The sequence below is a fragment of the Streptopelia decaocto genome (assembly GCF_964273445.1).
Source record: "Streptopelia decaocto genome assembly, chromosome: 7".
In the NCBI taxonomy this organism is placed as follows: domain Eukaryota; kingdom Metazoa; phylum Chordata; class Aves; order Columbiformes; family Columbidae; genus Streptopelia; species Streptopelia decaocto.
The window spans coordinates 25,497,599-25,521,525 of record NC_138661.1 but is presented as its reverse complement, the minus strand read 5'-3'; the positions used below and the strand labels follow the sequence as shown (position 1 = coordinate 25,521,525).

Sequence of the window (23,927 nt, the reverse complement as noted above, 5' to 3'; positions counted from 1 at the left end):
TCACTCCCAGTCTTAGGGCTGCTTCAACTCCTAGTTTAAGAGCTTTCCTCTAAATTAACCTCTTGTTTTACCACCTTCAGTTTCCCTCCTTTCACAGTCCTCCCTCTGTGTGCACCTCTGCCCCACTGGTACTCAATCCCTACCTTCTTGCCAGACTAACTCTCATATTCTTGTAAATCTGAACCAGTTTAGGGCCCACTTACTGTTCCTTTATTTCCAGTCCCCGAGACCTCAAACCCAGTATCTGTCTCTCCTCTGCTAGTGACCTCATTCTTCAATCCCTTCTTGGCCCTAAACACTCATATCAGACACTGTTACCCTGGACCAAGCAGCAGAATCTCAGAGAGGACTGAAGCTGCAAAGCCCCCGTGGTTACCATTCAAGTAACCAGGCACAGCAAAAAGCACCCAACAGGGCTGGAATTGTAGAGTCCTAGACAGACGCCTCCTCAAAGGTGAAAGAGATTCAGCAGTATTCAGCTTGAGTTTCTCCTGAACAAATACAAACTGAAATTTGTTTTGGGCATCAGGCAGGTTTTAATTGGAATGGCAGTCACATCCTTGACCCTGCACACCCAGACCCTGCCACATTTTGAGTTCTGTTCCTAAATCTTACATCACAAAAACTTCTAAACAGAGAGATATTGGGAAAAAAAAAGAAAAAAAAAAAAGTTTGGAATACACAACTGGCATTTTTCATGCCCTACTTTCACAAAAATGTGGGAAACTGCACACGCCTCCCATATCAGGCAGGCACCAGACAGACAACTTCATCATGATTATGACTACTTTTCAGTTGCTTATAACTTTGGCAATAATACCATGAAAAGCATAACACCAGCTTGCAGTTACCATTATATGTCCTCTATTTGCTTGTAATCTATATTTCATTAAGGAACCTTACTGTCATGGTATTTTGTTCAAAATGAATACAAGAGCTAAGATGTGACTGCATTGGATTACAGGAAGGGAAAAATACCCTCTGCAAATCAAAGGGGGAAATCCCTGCTAATTCTGCCAGATGGGAAAAACTCTTCAGAAACATACTGACTTATGTAGTGTGCTTTTTGTATGAACTTGACAACACAGGCGAGAAGCAGACAGAGTGTACAAGCAGACAGCATGAACCTTGACATCCACACTGCCCTATAAAGTCCCACCATTGGTCCTGGTCAGTAGCAAACCCTTGAGGCCTTTTCCTGCAAGGCTCTAAGGAGAGGTTTTAATCCTGAGCTGCAGTTCAGCTTACTTCACAGCTCTATTTATTCTCCAAAACCCTGACATACAACACCCTTTCCTGTTGGTCCAGAGCCCACTTGAGCAGGTGTTATCAACACAAAACAGAGGGCAAGCCCAGAGCAGTAGACACTTTGCTGAACAGGATAAGGTTGCAAGTCATGTTTCAACATGACCCACCACCGCAGAATTAAAATGTCCTGATATGAAAAACATGTGTTTTGTGGGCCCCAAACAACCTTTGAGAATAATAATTTCTGTAAACAAAAAAAGGTTAAACAAAGGACCCTTTCAGAAAGGGGGACAAAAACAACTTCACAATATCAAGGTATAGAATGTTACAGTGCCCTTCCAATACCCATGTAATATTCCCATGCAAACTGTAGATCTGAGTCCCAGTTCAAACTCTTTTTGAAGAGCTATAGAACTCCTGACAAATCCAGCAGAGGTAGGCTGAGGGGCAGAGAGGGGACTTCTCAAAGAAAATGAGAAGAAATTTATAAGAAAACAAAGAGGTATTTGCTGTACTACTATAAAAGACATTTGCCCCATGAGACATCTCCCTCTTAAAATTTAGTGAGGATCTGCTGTCAGATAAAAAAAGATAACTCAGAGCAGACCATAAATTCCTTGTAATATGCAAGAATACTCCCTGGAAATGTTCTACATTTACTGAATACAAAATAATTGTCTGCACTGATAGGGCTTTTCTAGCCTGGGTCTAGAAAACAAAAGCTTTTTCTCTTTGTTTTTACCCATTTGCTTCCTTTCTTTTTTCTTTCTTGTTATCCAGGCTCCTTTGTTTGTAAGTGCCTATCAGCCAACAGCTGATGTCAAAGGGAACAGAAATGCAGATGTTCTGTATACCACAGATGTTCTGCTTGTGCCAGTGCTGACAAAACGATATCAGACAGCACAGCAGTGCTCTCTCTCCACTGCCCTCCAGTCCCAACCCTGCACACTTCTAACCACTCCTCACCTCAAACCGTGGCAGGAATGTGATTTGGGTTGAGGCTCCTCCCAAGTCCAGCGTCCCAACAGTGTGCTGGTTTTGGCCAGACAGCTGCCCTGCAAACAACATCACACTCAGAACAGCCCCAAGTGCAAAATGCTGCATGCACGGCCAGGCAGCCACCAAGTCATCGCATTATCACCACAATACAGGAGGGCTGAGCTGGCCTTCGAAGACAAAAAACATCACAGAGAAAATGTAGGCAAACAGAAGGTATTACGAAAAAAATCATAGGACTTTCTTTCTGGATTCCAGTTTCGCCTCCAAAGAGACAAAGGCAGATAAAACTCTAGGCATCCAGCAAAAGCTGAAAGTAAGAGACAAGTATCTCCTGCAGAAGACTGTCAGGGAGAGTCCATAAATTCTGTTACCCCCATACAGCTGATCAAGAGCAGCAGGGGAGAAAGGACAGTAAGAGCAGAACCAACTATTATAATTTCTCTTCAACCAGAGCGGCTTTTTTGCTGCTCAGTACTAGAGTACTGATTTTCTCTTCACTAGATTACATTCCCAGAAATTCTTGGAGCCAGCAGGGCTAAAGGACCTGTGCATTCCTTGTTACACCATTTTTAGTTGCATACTTCACAAAGAATATTGCAAAACATTGTTTCCCATGTTCTAACAGATTAGCAGTGCCACTCCCCTATGTATGTTGCAGAAACCAGCTTGCCAGTGCATCCCAGTTCTGAGTAAATCCTGGCACCTTCTGGATTAAGATGCCTTCTTTTTACTACAGGTGTGGCTCAGAACATAGTCTGCCCAAGACAATCCGCTGCTTTAGCACTGGTGCCACATTGGAGAGGAAAAGCAGGACATGGAAACCATGGCAGAGGAACTTAAGAGTGATCACCTCCACAGGAAAGACTCAAGTTCATATTTAAAGAGAAATTATACAGAATCAACTACCTGTCAAAAAGTTCACAGTGATCCAGGCTAAAATTCCTGCAAAGAGTGAAAAGACAAAAAAAGTCACCACTGAATACTCCCACAACCTCCTACCCACCCTTAACACCCCTCCACATTATTTATTTACCTACAAATCATTCCTAACTTAATGCAACCACCCCATACTTCAGAGATTAATTCAAACTTATAATTAAGTGATATGATGCATTATTAATTCATTAAAATCTCATAATATGGGATAGGTAGAACATTTGTAATAACCATGCAACTGCAGCACGTACAAGTCATGTCTGTTATCCAAACAATGTACAAAGAAGTAACAGGCTGACACAATGCACAAGATTCCTTGGGCACTACTCCCCAGCCAGCATTTCAATTCCTACTCTGACAATGCCTACATACCACTTCGTGTTTTAATCTGGTGGGTTTTGTATTTACACTACAGACACAGTGGCAACCAGTAAAACACAAACAATTCCTCTGACTCCAGCGGCTTGCTTGGCGCTGGCGTGACTCTCACCCAAACACAGGCAAACACGTGACAGTAGAAGAAGTGGGATTTTTAAATAAATCTTGGCAGGCTGCACTGTGCTCTATTATGCCTCGTTGGTCCTGCTCCCTGTCAGTGCAACACTTCTCCCCTCTATATAGCTCACCCATTAACTCTAGTGACATACTATGCATTGCATCATACTGCATCAAACATTTGTAGATTTTATGTTACTTCTTCTTTTCTCTTGACCCATATTGATAGACTTTGCTCTTTAATCTTCTTCTATTTACTAGTTGTTTAAGCATTGTGATAATTCTTTTTGCTTTCCTTGAACACCTTCCAAACTGGCAACATATCTGCCATAATGAAGTGTTCAGAACTGAATGTAACGTCACAGATGGCTCTTACCAGGCATCCACACTGAAGGATTATTACCTGCCTGTTCTCTAAGGTAATATGTCTGGTATGCAGCCAAAATGCTGCAGTGGTTTGTTCTGCACTGCAACATCATCACTCACTCCAAACCTAAAACATATTTCACCTTTTCTTGTACTTTAGGTTATCTCCTTTGCTACTTTACTTGCTGCATTTTTCCAATCAGATTTTAATTTTTTTTAATTTTATTATGTATTTAGTTAACTATTTTTTAATACTTGCCAATTGTCTTTCATGCTCCTCTAATATGCCCAATGCTTCCAAGCTTATCTCAAAAAATTGATGAGCTAATCATAATAGACTATTTTTAATATTGAAATTACAGAATTTACCAGGCACTTTCCAAAAGCTCCCTAGCTTGCCATATATCATCATGTAGCCCTTCAGGGGTGGACACTATCTTTTTCCCACCAGTTTCCAAGAGCAGGCTTCAGCTGGTTAGCCTGCATACCTGTTTCTGAGATGAGGTCCTCTTCTGGAACCTCAGAAGGTTTTGGATGAAACTTCATCTAGCTAACTCATAAAACTCTTTGTGTATCTGCATTTGTAGCCTAACAGGTGACCAAGTAATTAACACCTCCAAATAAAAGCAGGGTTCAATTGTTTCAAACAGAGCTAGAAACCTTTTATTTTTTCCCTCAGTTTAGTGAACATTTCACTTTTCTTCTTATGTCCATAAAACATCTCTCTTTCCACCACTCCTTTTTGCTTTTGCTTTTTCCTCCTTCTAAAACATACCTTCATAAGACCCGTCCATTATGCTAACACTGTCCTCTGGCACAAGAAACGGTGATTCCTCAAAGACTTCTCTCACCTGAAGAAAGAATTAATTATTACATTCCTTGGTCTTAAGAGTCTTGTTCTGCTCTGATGGTGACAGAGAAAGTTTTCTTTTCCACAGCGGTATAAGACAAGTGGGTGGAGAAGACAAAATTATTCTTCTTTCAAGGGCCAGGAAAGAAGGAAACAAGTATTGCAGGTCTCTCTCTGCATGCCTCTTATCGACAACAAGACAGATCATTTCAAGACCATACAAGAAAGTCTGTAAAGCCCATGAGTTTCATGCTATCACAGTATTACAGTCACTTTCCACAGATGAAATTCTCTTATGCTAAATAGAATGGATAACTGAATCATGAAAGAAGAAACAGAGAGAGCAATATTAGTGCATCCAGAAGATCTCAGGATTACCTCTAAAAGCAGAGCTTGAGCTTTCTCCTCTGACAGCAAGCGCAGTCCAGCTGTGGCTTTTAACACTACCGGGGTCTTCTTCCAGAGATGAGGTGGCACAGCATCTATGGCCATGTCCAGCAATCTTTTGACGCTTTCAGCACCCTAAAAGGAAAAAGATCTTGTTTTACTTATGGTTTCCTCCTACATGCCAGCAGAAAACAGGCCTCTCAACTCCCCCTCAATGCTAGTGAAACCAGTATTCAACAGCAGAGTATACCTCACCTACCCCCAAGATAAGGATATAAACTGTGCTAGACAGCTCCTAAGAACCTTAGAGAGCATGTCTGCATGGGAAGGACAAGTGTATTCAGATATGTATCGTAGGTAACAGAAATGTCATTGTTTGTGGAAAGTGTTATTTGAAAGGATGGAGGGAGGTGACAGAACTGAGTATCTGACTATACATCTTGCAGTATGATGAAACTGAATGGTAGAATTATCGAGTGAAGCTGCAAAGGTCGGGAGGAATGTCGGTAGATTTCACTAAACGCAATATAAGAATTCCAGTGTGCCCACAGCAATTAGTGTAATTAAAACTCCAGCTGTAGAATGGTTACCACATGAGGTGCAGGCATCATTGCTGGGCTCTCAATTATTTACACTGCTCTAACAATTACAGTTTGGCATTAGCAATAAACATTCTCCTGTGAAATGTCTAGCATTTTCTTTTGGGGTGAATTTTTCTCATCTCCTACCCAATAAACAAGACAATTTAGTGAAATAAGGAGAAACCCCAACGTTTAAAAAAATCCAAAAGCCATTCACTCTTCCTTAAAGTTTCTCACTCAAATTCCTGTAGCACTGAATGCAATTGAGCAACCTGAGAAGCCCAAAACTCCCCCTATGCCAGCCCCCAACCCTAAGACTGCTAAAGCACATAGAGTATCTAATCTAGAATTTCTCTGGCACCTCCTTTAGCTTGTGAGAGAGCTCACTGTCAGCATGGGGGATCTGCAAAATGGTTGCTCACTTCAACACTGGCCCTGTGTATCACAACAACAGGATTATTTTAGCTCTCGCTGCTGTTGCATATTTCTGACTCCTGATCCCATAGAGTGGTGTGGAATGAGTGTACTGTGCATGAATTCACCTAACTGACACCTAACTTCAATTTCTTACTCAAATCATAAATTTGTATGTTAATTAATACAGCTGATTGTGGAAGATGGAACCATCCAACTGTGTTTTGAAAAACTCTGTATACAAACAAAACAACAAAAGTCCTGAGGCAGTAGAAGAGTAACTGCCTGTGCCTAAACCATTATTCAGCTAAAACTGTAATAAACTATTTGAATTGAGCATGACTGAAGCAAGTCACATGTTATCACCAAGCACTGACTTTCAAGCCACAATTCCAAAGATAACAGCAAAGAATCAAACAAATTATTGGAAGTCTGATGATAGAAGCAGAGAATACACTTAAATAAATATTAAGGCCTGACTACACCTGCTAACTGCATCTTTATTCTTCCCCTTCTCCATAAGTTATTAAAAAAATTAACTTTTGTAGATCTGACTATACACACACAGAGAAACATTTTTAGGAGTCACAGAAATGAACCCTCTTTGCTTGTCAGTGTAATGTGGCTAAAAAAGATCTTCTCAGTCTTAACCCCTTACTTCTAAACTAAACAAGTCAAAACAAAATATGCCCATTTTGAACTGTGATCAGAACTGAAAATTTCAACCAAATGAAAAAAACTGAGAATATTTTTAGTAAATGAGATAGGAACATATATTTACTCATATTTGGGGTAGCTATAGGGGAAATAATAATTGAATATGGATGCTGCTAGAGGGAAAAAAATCACAGCATCTTTGAAATTCTCAAAAGCATATAGTCTATTTATACATAGCATTTAAGGAATTAATCAAGCCATTGTTCTGTTGAAGAAATATGTAAAATAACAGCTCCCTTTTCACTGTGTACAAATTAACTCACAAAAGTAGAGCAACAGGTTTGGAGAGGCAGCAGTAGAACCTTTACATTTTTTTGTTGACTCTCTGCAATTATAATTAGTAATACTTGAACTGATGACAGAGTCCAGCTGACTCTAGTAGAAGCAGGACCCACTCATGGGGAATGAAGGAGAGCTTTACCTTTTCAGGCTGATCGGCATATGCAGAAAGACCTGGCTTCACAGACTCGAAGATTTCCCCTTCCAACTCTGGAAGGTTTTCTACACAAACAAAACATTAAATGAAACAGTCAAAACCAACTCAAATCTTTTTCTTTAGTTTCAAAAGGTTGTCTGCAACCCTTGTAAAGTGACTGTCCTTGATTTCTCCTTGCAAACAATATTATTCCCCTCCCAAAACAAGAACTGCACCTTTGCTTCAGGAACATGTTTAATAGAATGTTGCCCCCATACCCTCCAAGTTCACAAACGATTTATTAAGAACACATTGTTATAATTAGAGGTACGTTCATTTTGTATTTGTGAACTACAAACAGTTACAGTAACACGGTATGACTGTTGCCTAATCTTAATAAAATTTCCTTCCCTTTCTGCCCCCAAGCTAATTGTGAAATACTAATGCATATTAAGACATACACAATCAACTTCTGATTATCTTTAGGTGATTCATCCAACTCACAGAGAACAGAGCTGACTGGGCTCAAGAATTTGGCTGCAAAGCCAAACCAGTGTGACCATTGCTCCCAGAGCAGCTTGGGTCTAGAAGCCAACCCCAAGTATTGCATCTTACAGGCCAGGCCAAGTCTGTCAGAGCTGGACATTGTACCAGTCCTTCCAAACACAAGTTGAAAACATGTGAAGCCACATAGGTACTGTGAGTGGCCCTGAGGGCTTATTAGCTGAGTTCCACAAAGCAGCCTTCAACCTCTGCAGATTTGCTGGCTCACTGTTCCCAAGCTAATTCACCCTCTTCAATCCTGTTGCGTGTCCAGCCGATTCGGGCACCTCTGCACAGCAACAGATACACTGGAGTGTGGAGCATCTGCGCACAGGAGTTCTCCTGGAAATGGCCTAGACCTTCTGTGCTTATAACTCTTTAATTTACTGGTTTTAATTTGCTACAAAACGTGACATATAATCTATGCAGAATTTAAGTATCTCTTGATATTCGAGGTAATGTGCAACTAGACAGAAACAGCGTAAGCCTCTTTCCAACTCAATGAGACATTCCTTTAAACAGCTGCATAGATAAAAATATTTGAAAATTCAGAACTCTCCAGTATATCCAGAACTAAACCTCTGAGTTTCAAAATATCTACAAAAACAATATTTGCGCAGCAAAACACCACCACAAATGGACAATAATAATCTGCCAGAGAATCATTTAAAGGACAAATTGTAGAAATCTTCAGTTGTTCCCAAATGCTGTGTTGGAAAAAATAATCTCTTTTGGGAAGTAGGCACCTAAGTCAACATGATCCAAGTGCACAGGGTCTTACCTGGGCTCTTTTGCACAAACGTGTAAATGTGAATCCGGGTTCCAGTGCTTCCTGCGTCAAACATTATGCCGTAAAAAGTGTTTGCTTTGGCATCTATAGGGCACACGTTAGGTGGAAAGAAATACTTAAACCACATCTCCCTGTTTGAATGGGAAAGAACAAAGGACAAAGAGGAAAATGCCAGTGCTAGAAGGATGGGAAGTCTGGAAGATGCCATCTTGCCAGGAACCCTTGAGGCAGTCAAGCACGGATCAGCAATCAAAGAGGTGCAGTAGGTTCTGTAGAGAAAAACGCAGGAAGGGAAATTACCAAGAGCCCTTTCCTTAAAAAGTCTATAGAGAAGAAAAAATCAAAACAAACCAAAACACTCTGTATACATATATTCTGCCCTTTACATGTTTTTCAACACCTCATCCAAAAGCTGTGATTTACTGCACTAGTGCTACAACTGCATCTAAGCAATTTGTTCTTTCAGAATAAAGATTTCTCCACTTCCCAAATGCAGAAGAGTTAAAGTAGTTTGCTCACCAGTATTCTAGTTTTGACTTTATTTAGATATTTTTTAAACCTAGTTTGGCTTGAAGGTTCTCAACACTTATAGTCCCCAGAACCTCCAAAAAGTCCAAATGTTATCTGAGAAGAAGTATCATCAAAGTGGAGCTCAGGGCAAAACTGCTTTGCCCTAACATTTACACACTTGAGATGCTATGGCAGAACACAAGTGTGATTCAGAGTCACAAACAAAGAGAATTTTACCTCGGGCTAAGAACAGCTGCTGGGAGAGATCAGCATAGAGAGAGAGTGAGGGCATGTCCTTCCAGTAGCATCCTCATCCCCAAGAAACACCCATGTTGCACAAAAGCGACTGACATCAGGTTCACCTGGGCTTTGCCTCTCAGTATTTTTCATACTTCTCCTTTCTGTCTTCATTTTGGTTTTTTCATCATTTTCTCCTGGCACAGCTTTCATTTTCAGAATTACAAAAAACTTCAATAAAACCCCTAGACCAGTTGCCCTGAACACAGAGGTTGCTGACACAGCTTCTAACAACAGCGTCAATAAGCCAAGGCCCCAAAGGTGTGTGATGCAGTACTGGATATCAAGACACAACAACTACACCTTCCTTCTGTTAACACATATCTCTTTGCATTTTTTTTCCTAAGAAATGCTAGTAAAGGAAAGATAAGGGCACAGAAATGATAGGGTTCATTAGGTGCCCAGGTAAAAAGAAGAAGAATATATAGCTATGGTTGTTATTTGCATTTTAACAGCAGAAAAGAGCATGTGGCCAGATGCCACACCATATGCAGTACCGTCTGTGTTGATATATGCAGGAGCACTCAACATACAGAAGGTGCAAACAGCTCTTTGTCGTTCTCCAGACACTTGGCAACACATCCACCCACCCACAGTACTGAATATTCTGTTTCATATGCCTGTTCATCTGCTCTGCCTGAGACCCTCACTCACCTCTACTCCTCACATTTTATTGCCTTTTAGTGATCTGCTCAGCCCCACTACATTCACTCTCTTGAAATCTTTGTCACCTCTATCCTACATTTATTCATTCCTCATATCCTAACCTCTCCCCTTCCTTTCTGTGTGAACCTGCCACAGTCTCTATTTCCACACACCTTCCTCCCACGCCCAAAGAACTCACTTATCCTCCACTACCTTTCATCCCAGATTAAGCCCTTGTACAACTTTTATTATTTCCACCTTTGTCCGCAGTTACAGTAAAGTGATATTAACTTTCACCTGTTTTCAGAAAACAATGTCACATTGGGTCATTCAAGTGTCTAACTCACGCAAGTGTCCAGCTATCTCCAAGGCAAACAAAATGCACAGCCCACTGCAGATGGGTAACCATGGCTCTCTTCTGTGGCCTTTATTCGTATTCTCCTGTTCCTAGTAAATGCAGAGCACTGCAGACAGAAGCACAAGCTCTTGACCCATCTGCCCTATAAGTCCACTCTGAGAAGAGGAAGAAATGACTTTATGATTCTACAAATGGGCAATAGCACTGGCCACTCCCTGTGACGGATCAACTCCAACTCTAATGGTTTCTAAAGCATTCACATTTTACGTGGAAATGAGTAAAAACCTAGTTCTAAACTGTAACAACTGAAAAGTTCTATCCTGAAGCGGGTTCATGAAATGTGCTGAGCTGTTTGGCAGCTTCATAGCTATGGATTTGTACTAAGATGCAGCTGGCATCCCCCATGTTTGCTTCATCATAGCAAGGAGGTCTACTGAAAATCTAAGAAGCTATGCTGTTTTAATAGAACATAAGGCACACTAATGAGTGCTGCCTTCCAAGCAGGTCAGAAGAGGTGTTGTTATTCTCATGCAATGTAAGGATTTTGCTTACCAAACAACCACAAATACAACCCAAGCATCTGCCTTAAGAACAAACTCCAGAGTCCTATTACAAATTGCACATCTGACACTTATGCAAGCCTCAGAATCTCCAATGATTTGAAAATATCTGAGCAACCACCACCACAAGCACGTACTTTTCTTGCCAGATCGAACAGTGGATTAGCTTTAGCCTCCCATGAAACACTCCCTCATTAAGCTGCTCTTCTCTATCCCTTCTCAGATATCCACCACCTTTATACGCTTTCTGTTCTCTGCTTCTCCCCTGACATTTTTCCTCTCCACCTCATAAGGACAAAAAAACGCAACAACAAACCACCACTTCGGGACTTTATTTTTCTCCACCCTCGTTAAGAAAGGAAAAAGCACATTGAGCCTCTTTGATGAGTGGTGAAGACCATGTAATCAAGTGCACTAGCAAAAAACAGTGTCCACGAGAAGCATAAAAATAGATGAGGAAAGTAAGAAATCAGAGACAAGTGAGGGAAATTGGCAGAGCATAACAGAAATAGCAACAGAAAAGGTATTTGGAAAGAGCCCGTCAGAAAAAAGAATGGAAGAAAAAGAATTAGAGTAGAGGTAGACAAGAGATTAGTTACTGAGAAGGAAAAATATTTCCAGAAGAGTTCCTCTTAAAATCCTAGCTGCTATCAGAATACAAGAGGATGAATAAAATTAACAACAAACAGAAAGGAGTAAACAGAGTAACAGTAATACGAGCACAAGTTCATTAATATTAGCAAGCAGTTCAGCAGGTAAAACACACAGATCACCATCAGCAGGCTCCAGTTACTGCCTTTATAAATGAGCAGTAATAACCAACCTCAATCGTGAGTCTGTTAGGCACACACCTGAAGCAGGACGGAAGCAACAGCTATTCCATGCCAGAGACTCCTAACAAAAACCACTTTGGAGCACTGCGACAAGAGACACTGAGCCTGCACTTCTCTACTTCACCTTCGCTTTCAGCTAGTAGGAGTGGACTATGTATTAGACAAATTACAAGGTCATGGAAGCACACAAAATATCAGTCGAGTTGCTTTATTCAAATCTGAGTTTATCATTGCCCAACACAAGCAGTGAAACACACTCAGATAATTACATGGGATGAAGTTCAAGAAGTTGAAAGTTAACAGAGTTCAACAAGTTAGTAAAACATTTACACAGACTGCGCAGACTGTACGATCAAAAAATACCGGGATGCTGCACAGATACTACCCGGACTGAAAGCATTAATAGGAAGAAAAGAAAAATCACCACCCAAACTCTCCTTAAACAAAAAAAGTAAAAACAATTCCGGGATAATAATAAGAAACCTTAAGACAGCAAAACACAACCTTACTTAGAGTTCACCATACACAGAAACACTGGTAATTTTCAAGACAAGAAAGTCTCACCCACATTCTTGAATATTTCTGACAAAAAAACCCATGCAAAACCCACACCACAGCACCAGGAGCATCTCCCTGTAAAAAGGAATCTGTCTCATCTGAGAGGAAGGAAAAGCAGTGTATCTGAGATACACAAGAACTTCTGTTTCATAAAATATTATTAGGAAATGTTTGGATATAAAGAAAATTATTAGAAAATAATTAGAAATATTTACAATATATAAATATTGAGACAAATAGGTTAGTTAACAAAATAGATGAGTTATGTAATTCAGTTAATATTGTTATTTATTGCTCAAGCACACAAAAAATATTGAGAATGGAAAGTCTATTTTCTGCACTAAAACAGCAACAAAATCTATTTACCAGATGAGCAGCTCTTATGGTAACAAGATCTGTTTCACAGGTGAGCAGCTTTTACACTTATTGCTCATGACTAGACAAATATATTTTTACCTCATTTTTTCCAGAAACAAAAAGTCATTACATTTTTTCTGGACTTATTTTTTAATTAGTGAAAAAAACCCCACCTTCTTGAATTGTTTTGACAAAAATTTAGGCTTCTTAAAAGTACGTTTAAAAATCATGATAGAAAGAATAATTGAGTTTATTGGCAGAATTTCCCAGCATCTCCATAAAGACAGTGGCCTGATATTCTTTGAACACATACTTTTTCGGTAAAATTCTCTATCTAGAGCTTTAAACGTTAGGAAAAAAAAAATAGAACGAACTCACAAACACGTGTTATCAGCAGTTTTAATCTTGTCCCGGTACTGAGGTTCCAAATACACATTATTTATTTATTCTGACTTCTGACCAAGTAGGTTTTCAGCTTTCCTATTCAACTATCGCCAGACGGCTTCGCAAGAGCCGCCGGCGTTACCGTCCTGCGGGGTGTCGGGGGGCGTCACTTGACAGCTGCCCAAAACTGCAGACCTGCAGGGGCTGCAAAGAACATCTTTTGTAGGGTCAACCCGTATTCTCAGAAAACAGATTTTGGGTGCAGGGAGATTCTGGGTGCAGGGAGATTTTGCTTCAGTCTGAGCCTGGGGAGAAATCAGGGCAAATGTCAGCAGGACGCTGCCAGCTGTGCGCCCTGAAAGCTTCACCAGAGCTTCACCAAGGGTAACAACCCGGAGCGGGCACCGCGTCAGCGCTTCCCCAAACCTCGCTGCCTTAACTTTTACACACCTCATCGCCAAAGCATTCTCCCTTTCTCCACGTCAAGCAGCCGCAACCCAACCCCTACACTGAGCACGCCTCAAATAATTTCCCCGCCTTCATCTGCTCTCCCCAAGCAAACCTCCCCGCGCTCCCCGCCGTACCCCGGCGGCGGCGGCCAGCCCGGCGCCCGGATCCCGCGGCTCTGCCCGCAGCCGGGACGGTGACAGTGAGCACTGATACTCGTGTTCCCTCCTCAGCAGCCACCCACAGCTGTGACGCGATCAGCACAGCGCGTCCTTCTGCCCGCCCCAGCCGGCAGCGCCGCGGAGTAACGGAAACGCCGCCGGCTCCTCGGGTGTCACACCGCTCCCTGACGCCCCCCCGCCGTCACACCCCAGCGGAGCTCCCTCCCGGGACGCCGGAACGGGCACAGGCTTGGCGGGGGGGGAATAACCCAGCCTGGGAGCGGCTGTCTGCCCGCTCCTCCGCCGCACCCGGCAGGACGGCGGCAGCCCCGCGTCCCGGATCCCGCTGGCACAGGGCGGCGGGCGGGGCGGCGGGCAGGGGCGCGGTTGCCATGGCAGGGCGGCGCTGTCACACACCTCCCCCCGCCCCCGCCGCTGCGCGCGCTCACCGGTCGCTCGGAGCGCTGGCGGCGCCACATCTCGCCGGTCCTGCGCGTCACGTCAGCGCGCACACGTGACGGACCCGTCGCGTGAGTTGCACGTCGCCGGGGGGGGGAGGGGGGGAAGGCGCGCTATCTGGTTTCCATAGGAACAGGCAGCCGCGCGCGGCCGGTACCCGAGGCAACGGGGCGGGGCCTCCGTCATGACGAGCGAGGCGGGTTGCCGTGGAGACGCAGCGGCTGTGGCGGGGGGGGGTGGTGGTTGCGCGTTGGTCGCTCCGCTGCGGCGGCTCTTCCCCCTCCCGCAGGCCGACGGTGGCGGGGCAGGCGGCCTGGGTGTCTGAAGAGAAGGGGGAGGAGGTCGCCGCGGCGTTGTGGGAGGATCGGCCGGCGGCGACCGAGGCGTCCAGGCCGAGTACCGCGAAGCCACCCGCCGGCTGGCCAGGAGCAACGCGGAGCTGCTGCTGCGGCGGCAAGACGCGGGGAGGGAGGCGGCGGCCGTGATGGCCGCCCGCGCGAAGCACGGCCAGGAGAAGGCGGAGGAGGTGTGCGCGCAGCGGGGCAGGCCCCTCTCCCCCGCGGCCTCCGCAGCTTCCCGGTGTGCAGCCGCCTGGAGCAAAACACCCAGCGGCAGATCCTGCCCCCCTCCCCGGTGCCTGCGGCCACAGATAGAGGCGGGCGGCCCGCACCCGGTGCCCGGCCCGCAGCGCGGAGCGGAGACATGCGGGGCAGCAGCGCCCCCTCGTGGCGCGACGGCTCCTGGCGGGCGGGGCTGCGAGGGCTGGTGCCCTCCCTGCGTGGGACCTGCTCCCGCACACGGCGTCCGGGTTTGCTCCCCCTCAGCACGAGGGAGAGCGCGATACACCGCAATGAATTCAGGAGAAGGGCACCGAGTGGGCTCTTCACATGATGTACAAGAAGAGGCTGAAGCGGTTTTTTTCCAGCTTGAAAAAAAGACAAAGCTGAGGGGGAATCAGCTGATTTCAGCCACCTGGAGAAGGTTTTAGAGAAAACGGATCCAAACTCAGAACGCAAGGCAGGAAATGAAGCCCTACACTGTAGCTTCCATTTCCTCTGTCACAGATTTCACTTTAGTCGTATTCCTGCTTTTCTAAGTCCAAATACCAAGCAAAACCCTTTTTCAGTTAGAAAAAGAAGTTGAAAATGGAAACTAAAATTGCATTATTTTAATATCCTATGTATTAAATAAAAAAAAAATTACAAAGCTCTGATCTCCAGGTGAGGTCAAATGGTAGGAGACAATTTTCTTGCTCACATCCCACAGTTTTCTTTTGGCCTATCCAGTACAGATGATCTTACTCAGACCTTTTCCCAACTGCCTGTTTTTCTCTATACATCTGTCTTTCTTTTCTCCTTTTCTATACTGGTTCTCTAACACTGCACCACTATCCAAAACAGTGAGGAAGAAAACCCTCTATCCACATAGTTTTAATTCTTTAGTAGAGTCACAGACCTGTTTGTATCTAATACGTGTGGATTTTTATAGTTCAAGCTTACATTATTTCATATGCTTAACACAAATAAAACAGTTTTAAACATGGTTTAATTGACCTGAACACTGCAAATGAGGGACCTTTCCCCTCTTTGTGTCTACTCATGATTAAATTAGAAAAGAGCACAGCAAGGATACTTTTTTTTCCATCTTCACAGTTACTGTTTCTTGATTTCTTTTCACAGATTGGGAAACTGAAGCAGGAGCTGATTGATTTGAAACAGAAAGCTCAAGAAGATAGGAAAAAGCTGGTGAATTAACTTTTCTCTTTGTCCTCAGAACAGCAGGGTCTTCTGAGCAGGCTGAAAAGTGGTTCTGATTTTAGTATGAGGAACAAGCTAGGGCAGTTAACTGTTACAGGATTTGATGCAAAAATAGTGCATGAAGAAAGAACTTGAAAAAAATAATGGTGATGTGGGAGTTATCCCATGAAATAGTATTATTTCAGAGAGTAGTAGTAATATTTTATAGCATCTGAAACAGTATTAGGAACCAGCTGGGTAACGGCGAGGCCAGAGGCAGAGCAAAAACATGTTTCATTTTTACTGAGATAAACAATACTTTGGATTATTTTCTAGTTCTCTGTCCTTCACTACTGTTGAACCAAGAATTCTTAAAAAGAGCTGAGAAAACTATTATCTGTTAATCCGGCTTCAATAAGAAACAGAACCGTGCTTGTCTGTGCTTTAAGACAGCTCCCAGCAAGCAGACTCCACAAGGAACTTTCTCTAGCTCTCAGATTATAAAGAGCAGAAAAGGCCACAGTTGTAGTGGGTTGGCCTTGTTTAGGCTCCAGGTGCCCACCAAGCTGCTCTATCACTCCCCTCTTCAGCTGGACAAGGGGAGGAAAAATACGATGAAAGGTTTGTGGGTCAAGTCAAGGACAGGGAGATTACTCAGTAATTACCATCACAGGCAAAACAGACTCAACTTGGGGAAATTAATTTAGTTTATTACCAATCAAATCAGAGTAGGATAATGAGAAATAAAAACAAATCTTAAAATACCTTCCCCTCACCCCTCCCTTCTTCTTGGGCTCAACTTCACTCCTGGTTTCTCTACTTCCTCCACCAGAGTGGCACAGGGGGCAGGAATGGGGGTTGCAGTCAGTTCATCGCATGTTGTCTCTGCTGCTCTTCCTCAGGGGGAGTACTGCTCACACTCTTGCCCTGCTCCAGTGTGGGGTCCATCCCATGGGAGACAGTCCTCCAGGAACTTTTCCAATGTGGGTCCTTCCCACAGGCTGGAGTTGTTCATGAACTGCTCCAGCGTAGGTGCCTTCCACACAGTGCAGCCCTTCAGGAACAGACTGCTCCAGCGTGGGCTCCTCTCTCCATGGGGCCACAGGTCCTACCAGGAGCCTGCTCCTGTGCAGGTTTCCCATGGGGTCACAGCCTTTGGGCATCTACCTGCTTTGGTGTGGGGTCTTCCACAGGCTGCAGGTGGGTCTCTGCTCCACCGTGGGCCTCCATGGGCTGCAGGGGACAGCTGACCTCACCATGGGCTGCACCACGGGCTGCAGGGGAATCTGTGCCCTGGCACCTGGAGCACCTCCTGCCCTCCTCCTTCACTGGCCTTGGTGTCTGCACAGCTGTTCCTCTCACGTATTCTCACTCCTCTTCTGCTCCTGTTGCGCAGGTTTTTTTTCCCCTTCTTATCCCAGAGGTGCTACCACTGTCACTGATGGGCTTGGCCTTGTCCAGCAATGGGTCCATCTTGGATCCAGCTGGTGTTGGCTCTGTTGGACATGGGGGAAGCTTTTAGCAGCTTCTCACAGAAGCCACCCCTGTAGCTCCCCTACTACTAAAACCTTGTGATGCAAACCTAATACCATGATATTATGGTCATTGTTTTATACTTACTATTCATTTCTAGACCTCTTATTTCACTGGAGGGTAGCTTCTGCTGAGTTTGCAGCATTTCTTAATTCCTTGTGTTTTTTAAAGCACTGCAGCTTGGCATAATTTCAGACATCCAGTTCTGTGTGCTCTGTGTTTTGTTACAATGTTTCATGATTGTTTTTTTTAATTTTGCTTTCTTCTTATTAAGAATTTCTGTTTTGCAGGCAGACTATTATGTCCAACAAATAAAAGAACTGGAAGAGAAATTTCAGAAAAAGGTTGGAGAAATTGGCCAAATCCACTTAGAACTGGAATCAATAAAGGAGTTCCGCAGGGAGATGGCAGCTGTGGAAAAAGAGCTGGAAGATGTAAGTTTGTCATAAATACATGTTTGCAATATTTATTTAAAAAGCAACTTCTCTGTCTGCATGACGACATAGAATTTGGGAGGAGAGGAGAACAGACATGGCTGATCTACTGAATTGTTTCTTTACAGTTTACAGAGAGTGAGGAAAAGCCCTAAGCTGATAAAATGCAAGTTCTGCAGCCAGAACTCACTTTCTGTAATGGTCCGGTGCTGCAGGGTTGTTTTCCTTTTTTTTTGCACAGTAACATGTAATCATGCAAACATATATGTGGATGGACTAGAGTATCTAGTACACACTTTAAAGATATATATGGATGAACTAGCAATTGACTATAAGCAGTGTAAGTTTGACTGATTTCTTGATAGTCAGCTCAGTTAGGATGTGAATGCTAGTGTTATTTCAACTACATAAGCCATTTAGAGTGTAAAATCAGGGACTGGCATTCACTAAGGACTTACACAGCACATGACCTAATCAGAGATACTTTGGAACTATAATACAAATATATAGAATTGCCTGGAATAAAAAAGTATCCCAGGTGACTGATGACATGAAAAAAAGTGCCTTGAGTGATTCAAGTGCCTTGCTGACTCAGCTCTGCAGGAATTTTTTTTTTAGTTTGAAGAAGGGGCTTAGAAACAACACTAAATACTTTCAGTGGAGAGAAATGATTGGTCAAGAGCATTTTGATTATTAATATACAGCTGCTTTTAAGCTAGGATATTAAATGTGAGCTAGTTAGGCATTTTTCAAAGAACACTTGAGGCGCTGGACTTTGAATGATCTTGATGACTGAATCAACAGCCAAAGTAAAGCAGATTTCTGAAACTGAGCATTAAACAGGTTTGATGGAATGTGTGTGAATGTTTGTGACGTGAAAATATGGGCACAAGTGAACTATGAGGGTGAAGCAAAGCAATGATACGAGTAAGAAGGTTAAGTGCATTTTATAGATTTTGTAAAAATTTGATGAAGACTGTAGGCAGTGCCAGGAGAGACTACCAAATTACTTCTTGAAGAGTACATCCATGCTTTTAGTTACATGGCTGAAGTAGAACACCATTATTAAAGATTTTTTTAATCACAGTTAAAAGAAACTATGGAGGTTTCAAACAGGGGACATGAGTAAATGGTTGTGAGTTTGGAGAGGAGGTTTCTCAAAGAAAAGGTAAAGATTGACAGACAGTTAAACTTTTATTAGGACAAAATTGTTTCTCCCACTGACTATTCTGGTTTATGTAGTTTTCACATTTCTTTACGGAGTGTTTTAAAATTTCCCGTGCCAACACAAGTATGATGAATGAGTTGGAGGCTAGCTGCAGTTTTCCAGTGAAAAACATGGGATGTCAGAATCCAAGAAAGGTGCCATTCTCCACTTCCATCAGGAACTTCAGTGCCCTCAAGAGGTTCATTGTTTCTGTAGCAAGAAGCTGAGTGAGCTGGAAACCGTGGGTGTGATTTTAGAATTTACACTGTGATTTAACTTCAGTGCAACAGGTCTCATGCAAAATTTAAACAGACTTTTCTCCCTTTTAGATAAGACCAGAAGAAGTTGTTGACAAAAAGCAAATAATGATGGCAGAGACCACCCAGTGTGAGACTGTTTTGTAAGATACACTTGCTTTTCCTTTTTATTGCTTTTCAAAACCATTTAACACTGTGTTCCAAATAAGGAGTTGCTCATGTTACTATATGGGCTTTGAGGGGCAAAATCAGTAATGACCTAGGCTGTTTTTGTATTTCAAATGTCAAGATGATGTCAGCACTTACCTTTAATCTGTAAGACTCGTCCTGGTTCCAGAGAACTGGAGGAAGTATTATCACAATGGTACCACTGTTTTCTTCATTTTCCCAGTCCAGACTAGAAGCAAAGCTATAAAAATTTGGTACAGACCTGTAATAATTTTACAGCTTAGCTCTGAATTTAGGACACTGATACTGATTTTAATTAAAAAAAAAAAGCAATAAAGGCCATGATTAAAGCTCTTGGATTTTGTTTCCCCCTGTACAGGCAGCTGAACAGCCCTGGGAGAGACGTGTTTAAGGAAAATGTTGGTCTTCATGGTGCATTTGCTTACCAGCTGAAAGAGACAATGGAATTGGAGAAAATCAATCAGAAGTTAGAAGAGGACAAAACTCTTCTGTTACAGGAGAAGGTTTGTGGTCTGGTTTTAATTCTGTTTCATTCTCCTCCAGGAAGGGATACTTCTGGATACAGGATTTACTGCAACTAACCTCTCTCTGGTCAGATGCCTCTGCAGTTACTGAGTTGGGAGTTGTCTGAAGAACAGCTCTTACTGTGTCTTAATTATGGAAGAGAAAGAAGGAAGGGTTTCCTATGCTACCCCATTAAGAATAAGTCCCTTGGCAATGTATACTACATACCAAGCCTTCTTTATCTGGATTATCTGGTAAACAAAAACCTAATCCCAGAGAAGCATTCACTTTCCAATGTGAAGGTGCCAGCATGTTTACTACATTGTCAGTGTTGGGGGAAAAAGCAAACAAACAAACTCCAGATTTGGTGCAAATGAAATAAAAGCCCAAATAATTTCTTCTAATCTTTTAGGAAAACAACGAGGGTTTGATTCGAAAAAAGATCCTGCAGATTAATCACCAGAAAGCACAGATTGGAGATCTGCAACGTAAAGTGGAAAAGCTGGAGAGGGCCTTAAGTTGCATGACTGGAGAATCTGTGAGAGAGACTCAGAAAACACAGCAGCAGACACTGATAGAAAACCAGGCAAGCATGGTGGAGATCAAGAAACTGCAGCAACTACTAGAAATGAAGGATCGGGAGATGAACCGAGTGAAGAAACTAGCCCGGAATATCTTAAATGAGAGGACCGAGGTGGAAAGGTTCTTTCTAGATGCTCTGGAACATGTGAAGCAGGAGATCATATCCAGTAGAAAACACTATAAGAAAAAGGCCCAAACTGCCTATTACAGAAAAATGATGGAGGCATGTGCAGGGAAGGAAGAATTTCCCAAAATCAAAACATTCAAAAGCAACATAAACAGCACAAATAGTGTGTACAGAGACCTAGAGGAAGCAGAGAAGTGCTACTGGTATTGAAACATCAAAAACTAGTGTCTATCTTCCTAGCACACCTGAAAAACTCTTTATGTAATAATATTGCCTAGATTTGGAATGCTTGTGGAGGCTTCTGTTGTGAGAATAACTGTACGAAGTGTAATATCCTATCAATTAGTAATGACTTTACGGGAACTTCATTTCAACCAGGCTATCACTTTTTGGTCATTATTTTTATTGATTAAATTAAAAATTAGCTTTAAAGAATTTTTTGCATATTCTGTCATGTGCTGTGGAATTTGGTATAGAACTGACAGTATAGATGTGCTTCTGCAGCTTCCTTTTCATAATTATTGTTGCTTTTCTAATATTTTTGGTTTTATAGGCATTGCTCTTCTGGATTGCTCTTTTGCTTTTTTACTCACTCCAGTAAGCTACAAACACTGAAGCCTAAAAATTACAAATAAGATGCTAACAGCTCTTTACTATGTTGCTGATCATTTTAACAGAAACATCCAGGTTTTTTTCAAGTGTTCTTCCATATGTCAGAAGCCCCTGCTTTGCATTGTGCTTTCAAAAGCTGTTTTCTTCAAACTTAATTATAATCTAAGAACCAGCCATTACATGAAATAGACACTGACATATAAAAATAAGATCACATGCGGTATAGTACTGTGACAGGATTACCTTTTATAGCGAATAAAATAAGTGTAGTATTTCAGAATTTGTATTAGGAGGCAGCTTAGTTTGAATTAGGGCTACACGTGCTGCGGTGGTCAGGATTATGGGTCTCCTCCTGCTACAGATCTGTGCCTACAAACTGGAGCAGTGTCCAGGCGCTTGGATTTTAAGCCAGAGTTAAGGACGCCCATAGCTGCAGCTTGTATGCCTCTTTGATGAGAGATCAAAATTATCCTACTCACAAGTGAAATGTTTGCTTAGTATGCATTGGCTATTGGGTGATTCAGCAGCACGGAGTCAGAATACTTTGTTCAGTCCAGGTTATATCTCAAAAATGGTACAGCAGAAACACTTCATGAAAAAATAGAGGCCAAAGTAGTTACTGAGATCTAAGGAAGCTTCTCCTTGGAGCGAGAGACGGTGGAGACTGGAACTGAGATTGAAAACTGGTTGTACGTGTTGAATCTTTTATGTGTCAACAAGAGAAGCAAAGAAAGGACAACGTACTTGAAACCAATACATGTTAGTACTGACCCTCCCAGTATTTATAACCACTACATGTGTAACAGAAATCACTGGTTTTATTCTACTTAGTTTTGAGAGCCATAGATTCAAAAGTCAAAAAGACAGCACTGTGTGCTCAGATTTAGTTTTTTAGTTTATATGCTATGAATAGCTGAACAAGAGCAATACGGAGCTAGAATTTAAAACCTGTTGTACACTTAGAAAATCCACGAGAGGTATGTCTTTGAAATTTTCTTATAATGTGTTGATCTTTTCTGTGTTTTTCAGGGAAACAATCCAGTTTGAAAAAGTGGATATCAGTGAATTGACATGGGAACAAAAAGAACGTGTTCTGCGATTGCTTTTTGCCAAAATGAATGGCAGAAATCAATGGTAATATTCTGTTTCTTCACTAGGTGAATGCTGAACTTGCCTGTTCCAGAAGCAGGGCTAATAACTCCAGGTCTAGGCATTCCAAGAAACTGAATCTAACATAAGAATCTAGCTAACCATGTGGCTTGGTGTGAGGCACTTTAACATTTTGAAAAAGCTGACTTAACCTTCTGAAAAAGTTTATATACTATATACTAATTTTGGACATGCACTAGACTATGCTGTTGGATCTTTGTGGAAGCAAGTGGAAGTAAATTTTGGTTGTGCTGAGGAAGAGAGAAGTGCAGTAGCATTAATTTTGTTCAGTCATTAATGGATGCCTATCCATATTTACCAAACAACTAAATAATGTATATTGTGGCAGTAGCATTCACCACATACATTTCCTTTTAATAAGTGTACAGTAAAGCAATATGCCCAGTTTGAAAAGTATTAAAGGTGCACTTACTCTATGGCTCATTGCTGTCTGCATAAGAACTTGGGAGCATGACTTCAGAGATACCTAAAATACGGCTTGCACTGGAAATGTAAAGTGTTAATTATAAGCTGTGAATGAGGGCATAAGAGGGTCCAAAGAGAAAACTAAAATGCTGTGATTTTTAATGTAGCTTGGGGAGACTTAATGCTTAGAGTGGAATATCAGTTAAAATAATTTATTTACTTTTAAAAAATTAAATTTAAATTTTGTTAACAAAAGTTACATTAATGAAATTTTAGCAAATTTTGTTAAGGTTATTACAGCGGAAGTAAGAAATGTATAATTAAATGATTAATCCATTAGCTTTTATGGTTCCAATTTATGGATGGATTTAACTCCTTTTATCAGTATTTGCTACCATACAAGAGCACGCATAAAGCTTGAGGAATAGAATACAAACACTTAAGTTGAGTTATAATTAAACGTAGTTTTTTTAAAAAACTTTGTTTGTTTGTTTTTCCTTATTCTAATTGTAATGATTTTGCCACAAAATACACAATTCCAAGTAAACTGAACTTGTGTTTGGTTCATAGTGCTGATTTTTAAGAGGGTGCTGCAGCAGCTTAGATGCCCTGGCATTTCTTGCTTGCTGTTCAGCTCAGAAAGCAAGTTTGGTGTGGAATTAGAAATCTGGTTGAGCATAAATCGCCATTAGATGAGATTACTTTGCTCTTGTGTCTTCCTCACAGGAAATACCCCAGAGTTTTGTCTTCTTCAGCTCCAGCTCCTAACGATATTAAAGAAGAAAGCAAAAATGGGTAGGATAATAAATTATACCACACTATCTAACATCTCTGCAGTCCTGGTTATATATAAATGGATGC

The 23,927-nt window shown here is 42.1% G+C and overlaps 2 protein-coding genes across 6 annotated transcripts in view; one reads left to right on the top strand and one right to left on the bottom strand.

The window, feature by feature from the left end:
• Window positions 1–14,358, bottom strand: part of ENTPD5 (ectonucleoside triphosphate diphosphohydrolase 5 (inactive)) — a 24,892-nt gene extending 10,534 nt beyond the window's left edge. Inside the window, exons 1-8 of one of the 5 annotated variants that reach the window (XM_082058454.1) lie at window positions 14,301–14,358; window positions 9,489–13,548; window positions 8,733–9,010; window positions 7,415–7,494; window positions 5,273–5,416; window positions 4,820–4,895; window positions 3,154–3,189; window positions 2,215–2,303 (exon numbers count right to left, since the gene is read on the bottom strand). In XM_082058454.1, the coding sequence (XP_081914580.1) occupies window positions 2,215–2,303; window positions 3,154–3,189; window positions 4,820–4,895; window positions 5,273–5,416; window positions 7,415–7,494; window positions 8,733–8,949 (642 nt within the window). In that variant the 5' untranslated portion in view covers window positions 8,950–9,010; window positions 9,489–13,548; window positions 14,301–14,358. Of the gene's footprint in view, window positions 1–2,214; window positions 2,304–3,153; window positions 3,190–4,819; window positions 4,896–5,272; window positions 5,417–7,414; window positions 7,495–8,732; window positions 9,011–9,488; window positions 13,790–13,827; window positions 13,848–14,300 lie in introns of those variants that run through there. The other 4 variants (XM_082058457.1, XM_082058456.1, XM_082058458.1 and 1 more) reach the window with 4 other exon arrangements.
• BBOF1 (basal body orientation factor 1) lies at window positions 12,219–23,927 on the top strand (the record flags this gene model as incomplete). Its single annotated transcript, XM_082058361.1, is given in 11 exon segments — window positions 12,219–12,257; window positions 14,523–14,700; window positions 14,703–15,291; window positions 15,842–16,055; window positions 17,870–18,013; window positions 19,550–19,620; window positions 20,025–20,169; window positions 20,263–20,424; window positions 20,583–21,082; window positions 22,521–22,625; window positions 23,793–23,927. Coding segments are annotated over 11 exon segments (2,220 nt in total). The 3' UTR covers window positions 23,866–23,927.